A 16,059-nucleotide genomic window follows, 5' to 3' on the forward strand; every position below is an offset into this window, starting at 1 on the left:
CAACCCATCCACACCACTACCAACCCACCCACTCCACCATCACCAACTCACCCACCAACCCCAGAATTTGTCGTGTTTCGCTCTAAAACATGAATGGCTCCATGAGGACTTTTGTTCCTTTTTTGTAGTTTATTTTTTGGAGACTTCTTGGACCGTAAAGCAAACCCACGACTTTACAACGAGATCCAAGACATGGATGAACTCAGTCAGGTCAGTACGATAACGAAAGAGAGAGATGAGAATTCTTTCTGCAGTTTAACACACTTCTAACTCACACTTTTTGGTGTCCTCGTATACTCAGGCTATGGAGGTGTATCTCGAAGACTATAATATTTCCTGCAAGGCACCCATGGACCTGGTCATGTTCAAATTCGCCATCGAGCATGTGTCCCGCATTTGTCGTGTTCTCAGACAGCCCAATGGACACGCCCTTCTTGTAGGTCTGTACATCACCTTGACTATCATGCACTAGATTCACTATCTTTTTTAAAAATTTGATGGCAGACATCCACGATCCATTCATCCATCCGTCCGTCCACTTATCCATCCATTATTTTCAACACAAGGTTTTATTTGTTCAATACAGGTATTGGTGGTTCAGGACGTGCCAGTGCTACAAAGCTCGCAGCTTTCATGTCGGACTACGAGCTCTTCCAAATCGAGATCACCAAGAACTACACTTTCTTGGATTGGCGAGAAGACGTCAAGAGAATGTTAAGGAAGGCTGGTTACGATGGCGTGTCCACAGTCTTTCTGTTTGGTGATCATCAGATAAAGGTTCCAATCCCATTCTCATTTTTTTCATTTTCGTTTCGTTTATACTTCCACCTTTATTTTCTATAACCCTTGACAAAAAAAGAGTTGATAGTTTCTATCAAAGGTATAGTTTAACCGCTTGTCGTATGTCTGTAGGATGAAGCATTTCTTGAAGATGTGAACATGATTCTTAATACTGGGGACGTACCGAATATTTATGAACATGACGAGAAAGCTGAAATAATTGAAAAGGTTTGGAAACATGCTTTGCTCTTTAACGGAGCTGGTGTCTAGCTAGTTAGTCAGTCAGTCAGTCAGTCAGTCAGTCAGTCAGTCAGTCAGTCAGTCAATCAGTCAGTCAGTCAGTCAGTCAGTCAGGCAGTCAATCAGCCAGTCAGTCCAAGTCAGTCCAAGTCAGTCAGCAGTCAGTCAGTCAGCAGTCAGTCAGTCAGTCAATCGCTGTCTGTCTGTCTGTCTACATTTCTGTCAGTAAGTCTATTTGCCTTGCATACTTCTATACTTCTTTACTTTACATAATTTATAATCACAAGGAGTATATATTTTTTTCCTTCCTCAGATGCAATTAATCGTCCAGGAACGTAACCTCAAAGTAGATTCCAGTCCCCTCGCAATGTACAATTTCTTCATCGAGCGAGTTCGTTGTAACCTACACGTGGTTCTTGCCATGAGTCCCATCGGTGACGCCTTCAGGAACAGACTTCGAATGTTCCCGTCACTCATCAACTGCTGTACCATTGATTGGTTCCAGGTATCGTATTTGATGCTACCATTCTTTTACGTGTTATATATCCTTCTGAATCGTCAATACCTTATTTATCTTTATTATTCTCATTAGTTATCATTTGTTCTGTTGCATGGAATCCATTCTATCTTTCCATTCTTTTATTTTTCTTACACAAACAAAATTGGTTCCTTTTCAAGCCTTCGATCTGATAACACAGCTTCTTGTTTTGCTGGTTCTATATCTTTTTACCCTCAAATTCAGTATCTACTATAAGTACAATCTTTCTTTTTATTTTTTATTTTTAATTTCAATTCTATTATCTTTTATTTCTTATCTCTTTCTTCAAGGCATGGCCAGAGGATGCGCTGGAAATGGTGGCCAACAAGTTCCTGGACGAAGTCGAGATGTCACTAGAAGTACGAAAGGAATGTGTTTCTGTGTGCAAACATTTCCATCAGAGCGTGCTATGTGAATCCGAAAGGTGAATAGTGAAATCGTCCTTGTTTTGAAGGGTAGCACTAAATAGCAGGCGGCTAACAAACCGGTGGCTCTCATTCATTATTGCATTGGAAGTTATAGAATTGTTTTCTCGCGGAGGAAGGAAAAAAGGAGAAAAACTTTCGAAGCACAAGAGAGGAACAAAGCTGAATAACCAGCAACTGCATGTGCTCACATAAAATGACAGGTCTGAGGACCTAACTCGTGAGAGGTGGCGCATGCGCAGCGCACACCATCCGTGCTCCCCAAGCTACCAAAGTCATAACTAACCCTTACTATTTTCATCATACATCAGAAAACACGTAGAATCGTTGGCAAATGGCTTCCATTTTCAGAAATACCCAATAAAAACATTTAACGTCCCTTGGTATCCAATCACAATCCTTGAATTTGGAAGCCATTTCATAGCAGGGGCTTCCTCTAAAAATTGCTACGGTGTCTTTCCAAAGTAGTAAAATTATATTGCGTTCTTACTCCTTGTTCTTAGGTATTACAACATTCTTCGACGTCATAACTACGTCACACCTACGTCATATCTAGAGCTGATCAGGACTTTCAAGTCACTTCTAGAGAATAAGAGGCTTCAGATTTTGACGATGAAAAGTCGGTACCTGAAGGGTCTTCAAAAACTAGACTTCGCTTCCTCTCAGGTTGGTTTAGTAAAACTTTATATCTTCGTCTTCTGTTCCATCTCCTTTATCTTTTTTCGTAGCTGGTAATGTTGCTACTAAAATGAATTGTTACCTGAGTGGTTGTTGCTTGTGGTGGTGGTGGTGGTGCCCTTGTATCTTTTTTTGCCACTGTGATTCTGCTGTTATGCTTCTTTTGATGCTGCCGTTTTTGTTGTTGTTGTTGCTGCTGCTGTTGATGTTATTGTTGCTATTTTTACTGCTGCCGTGGCTGTTGTTGTTGCTTGTGCTGTTGTTGCTGCTGTTGTTGTTGCTTCTGCTGTTGTTGTAGCATTTGTTGTTGCTTCTGCTGTCGTTGCTGCTGTTGTTGCTTCTGTCGTTGCTGCTGTCGTTGTTGTTGTAAACTTTCAGCATATCGGGCTGTGTTTTCTTCACAGGTCGCGATAATGCAACAAGAATTAAAAGAACTACAACCAGAGTTGATCCAGACCAGTAAAGAAACAGAAGACCTCATAAAAGTCATTGCTGAGGAAACATCAGAAGTGGAAGAAAAGAAAAAAGTAAGGCAAAGCAATAGCTTTCTTTTCAAAGGCCCACCGACGGCTCGACTTAGTCATTAGCATATCAGTGTTTGTGACCTATGACATATTGTGACCTATGACCCTGTTTGATTGCAGTTGGTGGAAGCAGACGAAGCCGTTGCCAATGAAGCAGCAAATGCTTCCCAAGCAATAAAGGTATTGTGGTATCTGTTAAATATCTGATGTCTGACGATGCTGATACATGATGATGATACAACATGATGATACATGATGATGATACATGATAATGACACATGATGATGATACATGATGATGATACATGATGATGATGATACATGATGATACATGATGATGATGATACATGCTACATGATGATGATACATGATGATGATGATACGTGATGATGATACATGATGATGGTACATGATGATGATGATACATGATGATGATACATGATGATGATACATAATGATGTTGATACATAATACATGATGATGATGACACATGATGATACATAAGGATGATGATGCCTAATACATGATCATGATACATGGTGATGATGATACATGGCGATGATACATGATGATGATGATTATACATGATGATGATGGTACATGGTGATGATACATGGTGATGATGATGATGATACATGATGATGATACATGATGATGATACATGATGATACATGATAATGATACATGATGAAGATACATGATGATGGTACATGATGATGATACATGATAATGATACATGATGATGATACATGATGATGATACATGATGATGATACATGATAATGATACATGATGATGATACATGATGATGATACATGATGATGATTCATGATGATGATTCATGATGATGATACATGGTGATGATACATGATGATGATGATGCCTGATGATGATACATGACGATGGAGATACATGATGATACATGATAATGATACATGATGACGATGCCTGATGATGATACATGATGATGATACATGATGATGATACATGATGATGATACATGATGATGATACATGATGATGATACATGATGATGAAACATGATAATGACATCATGATACATGATGATGATACATGATGATGATACATGATGACGACACATGATGATGATACATGATGATGATACATGATGATGATACATGATGATACATGATGGTGATACATGATGATGATACATGATACATGATGATGAAACATGATGATGATACATGATGATGATACATGATGATGAAACATGATAATGACATCATGATACATGATACACTAATGCCAAACATTACCCTTAACCAGGACGAATGTGAAGAGCAGCTTGCTGTAGCCATGCCTGCACTCAACGCTGCCATAGCAGCTCTGGACACTCTCAAGCAGCAGGACATCTCGCTGGTAAAATCCATGGCGAATCCGCCAGCAGGTGTCCGTATGGTCATGGAGGCTGTCTGTATTCTCAAGGTACGTGACACTATCGTCTCCAGACAATATTCTGCTCTACATTTGGTTTCCGTCAGGAATAGGTCATTGTAGACAGTTGGTCATTCTTTACAATCTCGTACCCAGAGCCTGCGTTTCTTCTGGCGTGGTTCTTTGCGCGCACATGCTGTGTGCCGGTATACTGAAAAAGAAGGGGATTCGTTCGTGTTCTGTTCGGTATATTAGGCGTTAGATGACAAAATTTGTTTTGGTAGATTGTTTGATAAATTGTTAACCAGAAATCTATTGGACAATCCAATTAAACATATGGTTTAAATGAATGGTACATTTAAATCGCAATGGCAATGTTAATAAACATTTATGTTCACCTATTCAAACGCGGAATTCAAGTTATATATTTTATATATTATTTTCTGGTTGGCTTAATGCGTCAAAAGAAAAACAATTGGAAGGAGTTTACTATACTGTAGCAAAAAGCAATTTTTTAAAAAGTTTCAGAAATGGAACATAGCTAGATGGAGTACGATGATGTAACATCCGTTTCAGCTTATGATTGTTTGTTTTCATCCACAGGGCGTCAAACCAGAGAAGAAAGTTGTGGACGGAAAACAAACCGAAGATTACTGGGCTTCGTCCAAAAGGGTAACAAGCTTTTATAGATATAACCCATGCCAGAAAACAAGGGGTTGGGGGGAGGGGTAAGGCACTTGTTTCTTGCACCGGGACTGGTATACGCTCTTGAAACATTTTAGAGGCTTCAACGTTATTCACATAGTTATTTCTTTTTCTTTTTTTCTTTTTTTCCCCTATAATGCAACTATTTATTAATCCATTTTTGGCAATTGTTTTCGTCTACGACTTTTGGATACCCTGCAATAAGATGCAATAAGATGCAATAAGGGCTTTATCTGTTTAGCTTTTCCATTTCCATCATATCATTTCAGCTCCTTGGTGACCTGAAGTTCCTTGAGCAGCTTAAAGTCTTCGACAAGGACAACATTCCACTAGCATCCATGAGGAAAATCCGTGAGAAGTACGTTAGTAATCCTGACTTCCATCCGTCACTGATCAAGAATGTGTCGTCTGCATGTGAAGGGCTGTGTAGCTGGGTTAGGGCTATTGAAGTCTATGATAGGGTAGCCAAGGTAAGATACTATACAAAATACTTGTTATTCATTCTGTTTAGTTTTCATATAGAGAAGAGGCCTCGTCTTCGTTGTTGTTGTTGTTGTTGTATTGATGTTTTCTTGCTTTTGCAGTTGTTTTATGTTATTAGGCAGATTAAGATTCCCGTTTTTCCTTCCCGCAAACAGCAAACGCGACCACGTTTTCATCGTTTCCCTATATTTCACTTTACCTTTTGCAAACCCTCTCGACAAAGACAAGTATTTTTTCATCTTTACAAGTATTCTTTTGTTTACCTACTACTTGGAGATTCCTTTTCACTAATTTTAAAGAATTTTTTAATGGCCAACTGACATTTCACGTTTGCCGTAAACGAGAATCTTAAACTCTCTATCTCTCTATCTCTCTCTTGCTGCGTTGCTCTTGTTGTTATTTCTTTTGCTGGTTTTGCTGTTGTTGTCGCTGCTGTCGTTCTTGTTAAAAGTGCGTTTCATCTGTTGCTGTTGTTGTTGTCGCTGCAGCTACTGTTGTTGCTGCTGTTGTTCCTTAGATCTGTTCTTGATGATGTTGTGTTTCATCTGTCCTTGGTGCCATCGTCGCCTTCGTCTTCGTCGTTGATGTTGTTTCTTCGATCTCTTGCTGATGATGTTGTGTTTCATCTGTCCTTGGTGCCATCGTCTGTTCGTGTTGATGTTATCTTTCTGATGTTGTTGTTGTTGCTTCTGCTGTTCTTGCCGTCAATGTCGTTGTTGTTCTTACTTTTGTTTTTGGTTGTCGTTTAAAACCATTGTCTTCTCTCAGCTTGTAGCACCCAAGAGGAAACGTCTTGCAGAAGCAGAAGCAGTCCTTGAACAGCAAATGGCAAACCTGAACGAGAAAAGAGCAAAACTTAAAACTGTGATGGATAAACTGGAGAACTTGAACGACGACTACAAGGCCAAGATAAACAAGAAAAAGGTTTAAGCATTATCAAAGGAATTCATGTTTTAAATATAAAATACTGAACATCATAATGCAACAAAAAGTAAAAGGATTACCTTTACTTCATTCCTTCCTTCCTTTCTTATTTCAACCCTTGCCTCATTCTCCCTTCCCCTCTTCTTTTAATCACTCCTCCTTTTCTCCCTCCTTCCCTCCCTCCCTCCCTCCCTCCCTCCCTCTCTCCCTCTCTCCTTCCCTTCCTTCTTTCGTTCCTTCACCTTTTCTTTCCTTCTATTCCAGGAGTTGGAAAGAAACATTGAGTTGTGTTCCAAGAAACTCCTCAGAGCAGAGAAGCTCCTTAGCGGTCTTGGCGGTGAAAGAACAAGATGGACCCAAGTATGATTCATTGACAACTAATAATTAATAATCCAATAATAAACTAATAAATTTATCATTTTCATTAGGTTGCCAAAGAGCTTGAAGAGACGTACACCAACATAGTTGGAGATGTGTTATTATCTGGGGGAATCGTGGCGTATCTTGGACCCTTTACAGTTGACTTCAGAATAGTGAGTCACTAGTACGCAGTAAAACGTTTATACGCATGCTCAAAAAATTCGTCACGACAAAGCATCGAGGACAACACTGATCACTCTCTACCCCAGACCCCCATCATTCTTACTGCGCATGTGTGCTCTACAAAAGGCCGGGTCCAGAGTGGACGCTGATTCTGGAAATGATAAATGTTCGCAAAGTTTCCCATCACAGCATCAAGGAAATATTTGGTCGTTTGAGTATGAACAGTATAAAAATTGAAATACGAGTAGTATGAAAATGTCAGCGCTTATTTAGCAGTGCTGGTGATATTTTTTTTCCATATGTACTTACCTTAGCCAGAGTTGATGAACGGGTTTCCCGTTTGCCGCCCAATTTTGAGCATGCGCACAACCTTTTATCAAAGCTTTGGCCATTTTCGCCAAAAAAAAAGTTCGACCTACTTGACAATAGGCTTTTTTATCACTAAATGTATTTTGTTCTTTGCAGGACGTGATTAAAGAATGGTGGAACTTGTGCAGAGAGAAAAACATTCCTGTTTCTGATAACTTTTCTCTGTCTTCGACCCTTGGGGACCCTTTGGTAACACGGTCCTGGCATATCGCTGGGCTTCCTGTGGACAAGTAAGAGTCAAAGTGGCAGAAGATGAGGAAGATAGCAAGTTCCATCTTTTTTTCCCTTCCATCTTTCGTTCATTCCTTCGTTCCTTTCTTCCTTCGTTCCTCCCTCAGCCCTCCCTAGCTCCCTCCCTAGCTCCCTCCCTAGCTCCCTCCCTAGCTCCCTCCCTAGCTCCCTCCCTAGTTCCCTCTCTAGCTCTCTCACTTTATTCCTTCCTTTTATTTCTCCAGTCTCCTTTTTTTCACTTCTTTCTTTCTTTCTAACTTCCTCATTTTTTCATTTTTCTTTATCTTTGCGTTGTCGTTTTCTTCATCTATTTGTTTGATTATCTGTTTCTCTAGTTTTCCAATTTTTTAATTTACGAACTTCTCTTATCATTCTATATTTTATTCATTTTAACATTTCTATTTTATTTCAATTTCCTTTTTTCTTCCAGTTTCTCGATCGACAACGCCATCATAGTATCGAATGCGCGTCGGTGGCCGCTCATGATCGACCCTCAAGGACAAGCCAACAAATGGATCAAAAACATGGAAAAACCAAACAAACTGCAAGTTATCAAGTTATCAGATGCTAACTACGTTCGAACTCTGGAAAATAGCATCCAGGTAAAACGGCTAGCAAGTCTGCGCCAAAAAAAAACACTTTAAGTGTTATCGATACCTTGAAACAACCCTCTTTAAAAATCGAAGTCAGGGCACACCGAATACTGGTCACACATAATCGGCAACCCAAGCCCCTAGAGGTGAGAGACGAGTGTACTACAGTTACGGCACCCTTGATTCCACACGAAGATGTGCCATAAGGACAAGATTATTTTGATTTTTTTGATTTTTTAGAAATCGTTTTTAATCAATCTCTTTTGTCCGTTTTAATAGTTCGGGACTCCTGTGCTACTGGAGAACGTGGGTGAAGAGTTGGACCCGCTGTTAGAACCACTGCTGATTAGACAAACATTTAAACAAGTACGTATAAAGAGAACTGACGTAAACTAGTGAGAATAGGCCATATTGGAGGTCAAAGGAGTTACTGGCAAAATGATTGGTATTCCTCCAATATGGCGGCTTTGGCATCATTAATACCCCTAGAAAATATAAGCCAGTGAAAATTAATCGATAGCTCCGGGGCGACCTTTTGGTATCAAGTTGCATGACAAAAGAGACTAGCATCAAAAATATTTATCATTCCTCCAATATGGCGGGTGGCTTGATGTTTTATTTTGGTCTTGTGGTAGCCATATCTTAGTGAAGTGGTATTTTAGCGGTGGGTATGGTAATGGTGATAGAAGTTTAACATATTGACATCAGATTTTTATGTGTCTGTCCTCTTATTGACAATAAATTGCGTCAGCACATTGTCAAAGTAGCGTGGATCCACGAGGCGTAGCCGAGTGGATCCGCATACTACTTTGACAATGTGATGGCGAAATTTATTGTCAATAAGAGGACAGACACATAAAAATCTGATGTCAATTTGTTTTTTACAATAACAAAAACGATAAAAACTTCTCATTTTTACTGATCAAAACAACTAACGGAAAGAGCGCGCGCTCGTTGACGTCAGCTTTATCTGTCTGTCCTCTTATTGATGATAAAAATTAACCAATCAGCGCGCGAGAAATTTGTCAGTTATTGTAAAAAGTATTCTGGTATTCTGATGTTGTAAACTTGATATTTTATTGATTTTTCTTTGGTGTCTAGGGTGGTTTGGAGTATTTGCGCATGGGTGACCACGTGGTTGAGTTCAGCAAGGTAAGAAGACCTACATCAATCAGTCTATGAAAATAAACTTCCCATATAATAGTGGTGATTAATTTTCTTCATTATAGGATTTCCGTTTTTATATCACTACACGACAACGTAATCCTCACTATCTGCCTGAAGTTACCATCAAGGTACGTATTTTAATACCATCAGGACTCTGGATTGTGCACTATGGACTCTGGACTCTGGAATCTAAATTTGGGACTCTAAATCATGGACTTTGGATCCTGAAATCTGGATTCTGGATCCAGGAATCGAGTTCTTAGACTCCAGATACCGGACTGTGGATCGTGGACTCTGAGTTTTGGACTCTGAATTCTGGATTCTAGAACATAATTTCGGGACTCTGGATCCTGGACTTTGAATCCTATGCTCTGGATCCTAAAATATAGTTCGTGAATCCTAAATTTAGGACTCTGGATTGTGGACTCTGGATCATAGAATCTGGTTTCTGGACCGTCTGAATTCTGGAATCTAAATTTGGGACTCTGGATCCTAGACTCTGGATCTTAAAATATAGTTCGCAAATTCTAAATTCTGGACTCTGGATTGTGGACTTAAGAATCTGCATTCTGAAAATTGAATCAAAGAGTATAATTTTCATATTCTGCGATCTAGAATGACGTATTTCGCATTCCATATTTTGCATTCAATTTTAATCCTTTTAAATTAATCTTTTCCACTTTCTTTATTCGTCTGTTCTTTAATGTGCCTTTATCTCTAGGTAACCTTGCTTAACTTCATGATCACTCCTCTCGGTCTCGAGGACCAGTTACTCGGTATTGTCGCTGCCAAAGAAAAACCTGAGTTGGAAGAAAAGAAGAATGAGCTGATCCTGGAGAGTGCTAAGAATAAGAAACAGGTAAAGAATTAAAGATAATAATTTCCTTTAAATATTTCTTCAATAATTGAACGTAAACTTTGTATTGGCCATTTTAATAAAGAAAGTCAGTTCGTAATTACTTTAGGAATATGAAAACAAAAAAACGTGGATGAAACAAAAAAGTAGTAAAAATGTAAAAAAGTAAAAAAGTAATAAAAAAGTAGTAAAGTCATGACTCCCACGAACAAAGAAACTCTTATACTTTAAATATGTTATTTCCGCTTTTATGAGATGACGTCATGTTATTATGAAGTCATTTCCTTTCTTATGCAAAGAAATTTTTCAGCTATTAAACGCACATGACGGGCAGGTACTGCTAATATATATCAAGCAATAGTCACAAGAGGGCAGGTTACTTTTCAAAATGGCTGCCACTTTGAGGCAATGGGATAATCTACATAGCACTCAGTTGATCATCTTGATGTAATGTATTCAGAAAATGTATTGTCTTCTATCGTCATTCTATCTATTGTATTAGGTGTGATTCATTGTATTTTTATGAATACATTACATTACCTGCTTGCTACGTAGGCTCTCCCTTGAGGCAATAGCCAACTTCCGAAATATGCTTCGCTTGTCACGCACAAAGGTTTCAATGCTAGGCTTTGTGCATAATGCTCAGTAATTCGTGATAGGAGTAAAGAATAGATTTAATTTGGCACGTAGCCTCGTACTAAAACCCTTGTTTGTGACAAGCGAAGCATATCTCGGAAGTGGACTATTTTTTTAAAAAACATAAACAAGCTCCAGAAATAAGATGTACATACTGAATCACTAGCTTTGTTAATCTAAATTTCACTTAATGGTTTCAGTTAAAAGATATTGAAGACAAGATTCTAGAGGTTTTATCGACCAGTGAAGGAAATATCCTTGAAGATGAGACAGCGATAGAGGTGAGACAGAATTAAGCTGCTAAGAAGTTTGTTTCAATTAGTAATGTGATACACTTCTTTCGCACAGGTTTTGTCGTCCAGTAAAAAGCTCTCCCAGGAAATATCCGAAAAGCAGGAAATTGCCTCGAAGACCGAAATGGAGATCGATGAAACAAGAGGAGGCTACAAACCGGTGAGCCTTCCTTCCTTCCCTCCCTCCCTCCCTCCCTCCCTCCCTCCCTCCCTCCCTCCCTCCTCCTCCTCCTTCCTTCCTTCCTTCCTTCCTTCCTTCCTTCCTTCCTTCCTTCCTTCCTTCCTTCCTTCCTTCCTTCCTTCCTTCCTTCCTTCCTTCCTTTATTTCATTTATGTGATTGATCATCCTTTTCTTTCAGGTGGCCAACCATTCCTCCATCCTGTTTTTTACCATTTCTTCCATGGCGAACATCGAGCCTATGTACCAGTATTCACTAACGTGGTTTATCAACCTATACCTTCAGGTAGGTAGGGTATATCAAATTATACACCATGGTACCTAGGCATGCCTCCTGCAGGTTGTCCACCATTCGGTCGTCTTCTCTCATTACGTTTATTTGTTTTTCTAGTCGATCAACAATAGCGAACGCTCGTCTGATCTTAACCAAAGGATACGAAATCTCAACGACCACTTCACCTACAGGTATATTCTTAACAACGAATAATAAATATGTTATCAAGCTGTCCCACATCAGTGGTCATTTGTAGCAGACCACGACACTTTGATCGCAAACTTTAAGTCTTTATCAGGAGATAATGTAGAATGGGTGCTGGTCATGTCATGGATGATGATGATGATGGTGATGATGATGATGATGGTGATTATTATTATTATTATTATATTTATCACTCCAGGGTCCTGACATTACTGCGCATGCCCAACAAAATGCCGTGCATGCGCACTAAGAACTAGAGTCAAGAGTTTTCTTCCCTTGTCTTAGTATGTTGTACTAGTTTCAATACTCCATCCTTTCCTTATATTCCTCCTCCTCCCTTTATTTTCCAGTGTTTACATTAATGTATGTCGGTCGCTGTTCGAGAAAGACAAACTACTCTTCTCGTTCTTGCTCTGCGTTGGTATTCTTCAAGGAAGGTAAATTTATAATCAACCATTTTAGTCTTGGAACAGGAGTCAAGGGTGTTGTAGCACTGAATAGTGTACTAACTTCTCATCTCTGGGGCCTTGGGATCAATTCGTAGATATCACACATGTGTAGAGTTTGTTAGGTCTCTCGATTCGAGAATTTTTCTCTGGGTTCTCTGGTTTTTCTCCCTCCACAAAACATACTAAATACCAATTCTATCGTGTCTTGACTTCCTTAGGGTATCGATAAAACTTTTGAATTTTCGATATCCAGTAAAATAAAAACTGTTGTCTTTTGCCCCTTTAAACTCACTCGGACGTACTCCATTTCGAGGCTGCTGGGGCGAAAACCTTTTGCTACGAACAACATTGACATCTTTCTAAAAACCTTAATATTTATGATTTTTTTTTATTAGTGGTAAACTAGACGAACAAGAGTGGCGATTCTTGCTGACGGGCGGGATAGCTTTGGAATGCAAGTTTCCAAACCCCGCTCCGGAATGGCTGACCGATAAATCCTGGGCAGAGCTGGTCCGTTGTTCTGATCTTCCCGCGTTCAAAGGCCTCATGGAACACTTCACCGAGAATGTAAGAATACTTCTAAAAACAAATTCCTCTCCTCTCCCTCTCCCATGTAAATAAATCTGGGATTTGAGGATTTTTCATTCTTAAAATCCAAAATCCAGATGCGCGCTGAAAAGACAAAACTGATACAAGTTATGTTGTTGTCGTTTTTCTGGTTTTTTGATTCAGTTAATTCAGTGTCTTGTGGTTGTTGATGTTGTTGTTGTTGTTGATGATGATGTTGGTGCTGTTGTATATCTGCTCTTATTTTTGTCATTGTTGGTAGCTCGGTTGTGGTGATGCTGATGCTGTCACTTCAATTTAAGGCATAAATAAAACACCTATAAAACAATTTCGAGATTATCAGCGCTTCTCAATAACACGCGTAGAACAATTTGCCGTCACGAAAAGATAGGGTTTTGCTGGATGTCAATCAAATTGTTTCCATGACGTTTCTATGTGATGTCATGGAAACACTTTGATTGACGTCTACCTAAACCTTCTTTGTCGCAACGACGATTCCGCGCGTGCTGTCGAGAAGCAGTGTAATATGAAATGTGTTGTGACTTCAGTGATATTTATATTTTTCTTTGTAGCTTTCAGAATGGAAGGCATTTTACGACTCAGCCAATCCTAACAGTGAGCCGTTACCAGAGCCATGGGTGGATGATTTGAATAGACTAGAGCAGTTGATCATCCTCAGGTGTTTACGACCTGACAAGGTACGTCTATAGATCGTGGCGTATGAGATCAGGTGCGTGTATGTATGCATCTATCTTTGCGATTTCTTGGGTCTTTCTTGGTGTAGCAAGCTTTGTTGTATTCTGGTTAGGGTTTTTGTAATCGATAGCTGAAAGCCAGTTTGACCGGTTTTTTAACGTATTTTCAGGTAACAGTAGCAGTAAACGAGTTTATTGTGTACCACATGGAAGAGAAATACATCGAACCGCCACCACTGGACCTGGCGAGATGTTACGAGGACTCAGACTGCTGTGTACCGCTGATTTTCGTGTTGTCACCCGGCGCAGATCCCATGGCAAGTTTGATCAAGTTTGCAGATGATCTGGGCGTTGGTAGGACACACCTTCAAACGGTATCTTTGGGTCAGGGTCAAGGACCCGTGGCAGGAAAACTGATCAATAATGTAAGGATGATAATCAATAAGTGTTTAATATAATATATTCACGTTCTAAATCACGCGCGAAATCGCCGATGCGACAAAATGCTTTTCTTTTGTATTTCCATGTTAGACTGGCATTCAAGATAATTTGGAGAAGGATCCATTATAGAAAGGACTATATTAAAACAAAGATTTGTCCACTTAAAATAAGAGATTCCAGTCATGTGATAAGATAATTACGCGTTGTGTTTCAGGCCCTCACGGATGGTGACTGGGTTGTGCTACAGAATTGTCACCTTGCAACATCATGGCTTCCTTTACTCGAGAAGATCTGCGAAGAGGTAATCAAATCAATCAATAAAATTAGAAGCATGAGAGTTCACGTGGTGCGATGGAGTAAACGTTACCACGTGCCCATCAATGGCATTCGAATTTTATCCATACCCTGAAACCGCCTCTGGGCTGATCTAAGTCAGGGCACAGCTAACTCACAGATCAAACCCTGAAACAACCTCTGGGCTGATCCAAGTTAGGGCAAGGCTAACTCACAGATTGAACCCTGAAACAAACTCTGGGCTGATCAAAGTCAGGGCACAGCTAACTCACAGGTTGAACCCTGAAACCGCCTCTGGGCTGATCAAAGTCAGGGCACAGCTAACTCACAGATCGAACCCTGAAACCGCCTCTGGGCTGATTAAAGTCAGGGCACGGCTAACTCACAAATTGAATCAGAATATGGCGTTTTAGGTTTTGCAGAGGGATGGAAACCGGTGAACCTGAAAAAAATTGGATTCAAGGGAGAGACCCAACAAACATGACATTTTATATAATGAGCCAATAATGATTTGCTCTTATCTATATCATTTATAATGAGCCAATAATGATTTGCTCTTATCTATATCATTTACAATGAGCCAATAATGATTTGTTATTATCTATATCATTTATAATGAGCCAATAATAATTTGTTCTTATCTATATCATTTATAATGAGCCAATAATGATTTGTTCTTATCTATGTCATTTATAATGAGCCAATAATGATTTGTTCTTATCTATATCATTTATAATGAGCCAATAATAATTTGTTCTTATCTATATCATTTATAATGAGCCAATAATGATTTGTTCTTATCTATATCATTTATAATGAGCCAATAATAATTTGTTCTTAATTATCTATATCATTTATAATGAGCCAATAATAATTTGTTCTTAATTATCTATATCATTTATAATGAGTCAATAATAATTTGTTCTTAATTATCTATATCATTTATTATAGTACACTCAACAAAATTACTCGACTCTGATTGGTCGAGAGGAGTACAATTATAGCGTTAATTGTACTCCGTAGGAGTACCGAATTAAGTCGCTATGGCAACACGGCCAAAACATGGCAAAACAATTATTTTCTATCATTTTGTACTTAAAAAATATATAAATAAAATGTTGAAGCCGTAAGAATTAATCCTTTTTATGCATTCCAGTTACGCGATGGACTAAAAATCGGCCGCCAAATAGACAAAGATGAATGGCGTCGCTTCGCATTTTTTACTGAAATTTTGTTGAGTGAACTATAAATAAAAAATCGCACGATCTTCTCGTACAATTTGGAATTAATAGACACTCGTAATGTTTTGAAAGTTCTTTAATTGCACTCGCCTAAAGGCTCGTGCAATTACAAGAACTTTCAAAACATTACTCGTGTCTATTAATTTCCAAATTGTACTCGAGATCGTGCGATTTCCTATACTAATGAGCCAATAATAATTTGTTCTTAATTATCTATATCATTTATAATGAGCCAATAATAATTTGTTCTTATCTATATCATTTATAATGAGCCAATAATAATTTGTTCTTATCTATATCATTTATGATGAGCCAATAATGATTTGTTCTTAATTA

The 16,059-nt window shown here is 38.8% G+C and overlaps 1 protein-coding gene across 1 annotated transcript in view; it reads left to right on the plus strand.

Moving 5' to 3' along the window:
- Positions 1 to 16,059, plus strand: part of LOC116305165 (dynein axonemal heavy chain 3) — a 65,904-nt gene that overhangs the window by 33,277 nt on the left and 16,568 nt on the right. The window contains exons 49-78 of the mRNA XM_089026118.1: positions 129 to 210; positions 302 to 440; positions 587 to 777; positions 913 to 1,008; positions 1,334 to 1,525; positions 1,849 to 1,982; positions 2,487 to 2,649; positions 3,066 to 3,188; positions 3,306 to 3,365; positions 4,473 to 4,631; positions 5,184 to 5,252; positions 5,555 to 5,755; positions 6,537 to 6,692; positions 6,957 to 7,052; positions 7,121 to 7,225; positions 7,701 to 7,834; positions 8,266 to 8,437; positions 8,708 to 8,794; positions 9,530 to 9,580; positions 9,658 to 9,723; positions 10,317 to 10,454; positions 11,288 to 11,368; positions 11,436 to 11,540; positions 11,740 to 11,844; positions 11,950 to 12,023; positions 12,387 to 12,473; positions 12,881 to 13,052; positions 13,625 to 13,750; positions 13,918 to 14,172; positions 14,403 to 14,489. Of these exons, the coding sequence (XP_088882244.1) occupies positions 129 to 210; positions 302 to 440; positions 587 to 777; positions 913 to 1,008; positions 1,334 to 1,525; positions 1,849 to 1,982; positions 2,487 to 2,649; positions 3,066 to 3,188; positions 3,306 to 3,365; positions 4,473 to 4,631; positions 5,184 to 5,252; positions 5,555 to 5,755; positions 6,537 to 6,692; positions 6,957 to 7,052; positions 7,121 to 7,225; positions 7,701 to 7,834; positions 8,266 to 8,437; positions 8,708 to 8,794; positions 9,530 to 9,580; positions 9,658 to 9,723; positions 10,317 to 10,454; positions 11,288 to 11,368; positions 11,436 to 11,540; positions 11,740 to 11,844; positions 11,950 to 12,023; positions 12,387 to 12,473; positions 12,881 to 13,052; positions 13,625 to 13,750; positions 13,918 to 14,172; positions 14,403 to 14,489 (3,706 nt within the window). The remainder of the gene's footprint in view (positions 1 to 128; positions 211 to 301; positions 441 to 586; positions 778 to 912; positions 1,009 to 1,333; positions 1,526 to 1,848; positions 1,983 to 2,486; positions 2,650 to 3,065; positions 3,189 to 3,305; positions 3,366 to 4,472; positions 4,632 to 5,183; positions 5,253 to 5,554; positions 5,756 to 6,536; positions 6,693 to 6,956; positions 7,053 to 7,120; positions 7,226 to 7,700; positions 7,835 to 8,265; positions 8,438 to 8,707; positions 8,795 to 9,529; positions 9,581 to 9,657; positions 9,724 to 10,316; positions 10,455 to 11,287; positions 11,369 to 11,435; positions 11,541 to 11,739; positions 11,845 to 11,949; positions 12,024 to 12,386; positions 12,474 to 12,880; positions 13,053 to 13,624; positions 13,751 to 13,917; positions 14,173 to 14,402; positions 14,490 to 16,059) is intronic.

Source organism: Actinia tenebrosa, unplaced genomic scaffold (genome assembly GCF_029948245.1).
Source record: "Actinia tenebrosa isolate PJP-AT-01 unplaced genomic scaffold, QUT_ActTen_1.0 PGA_scaffold0__85_contigs__length_37466705, whole genome shotgun sequence".
Taxonomy (NCBI): domain Eukaryota; kingdom Metazoa; phylum Cnidaria; class Anthozoa; order Actiniaria; family Actiniidae; genus Actinia; species Actinia tenebrosa.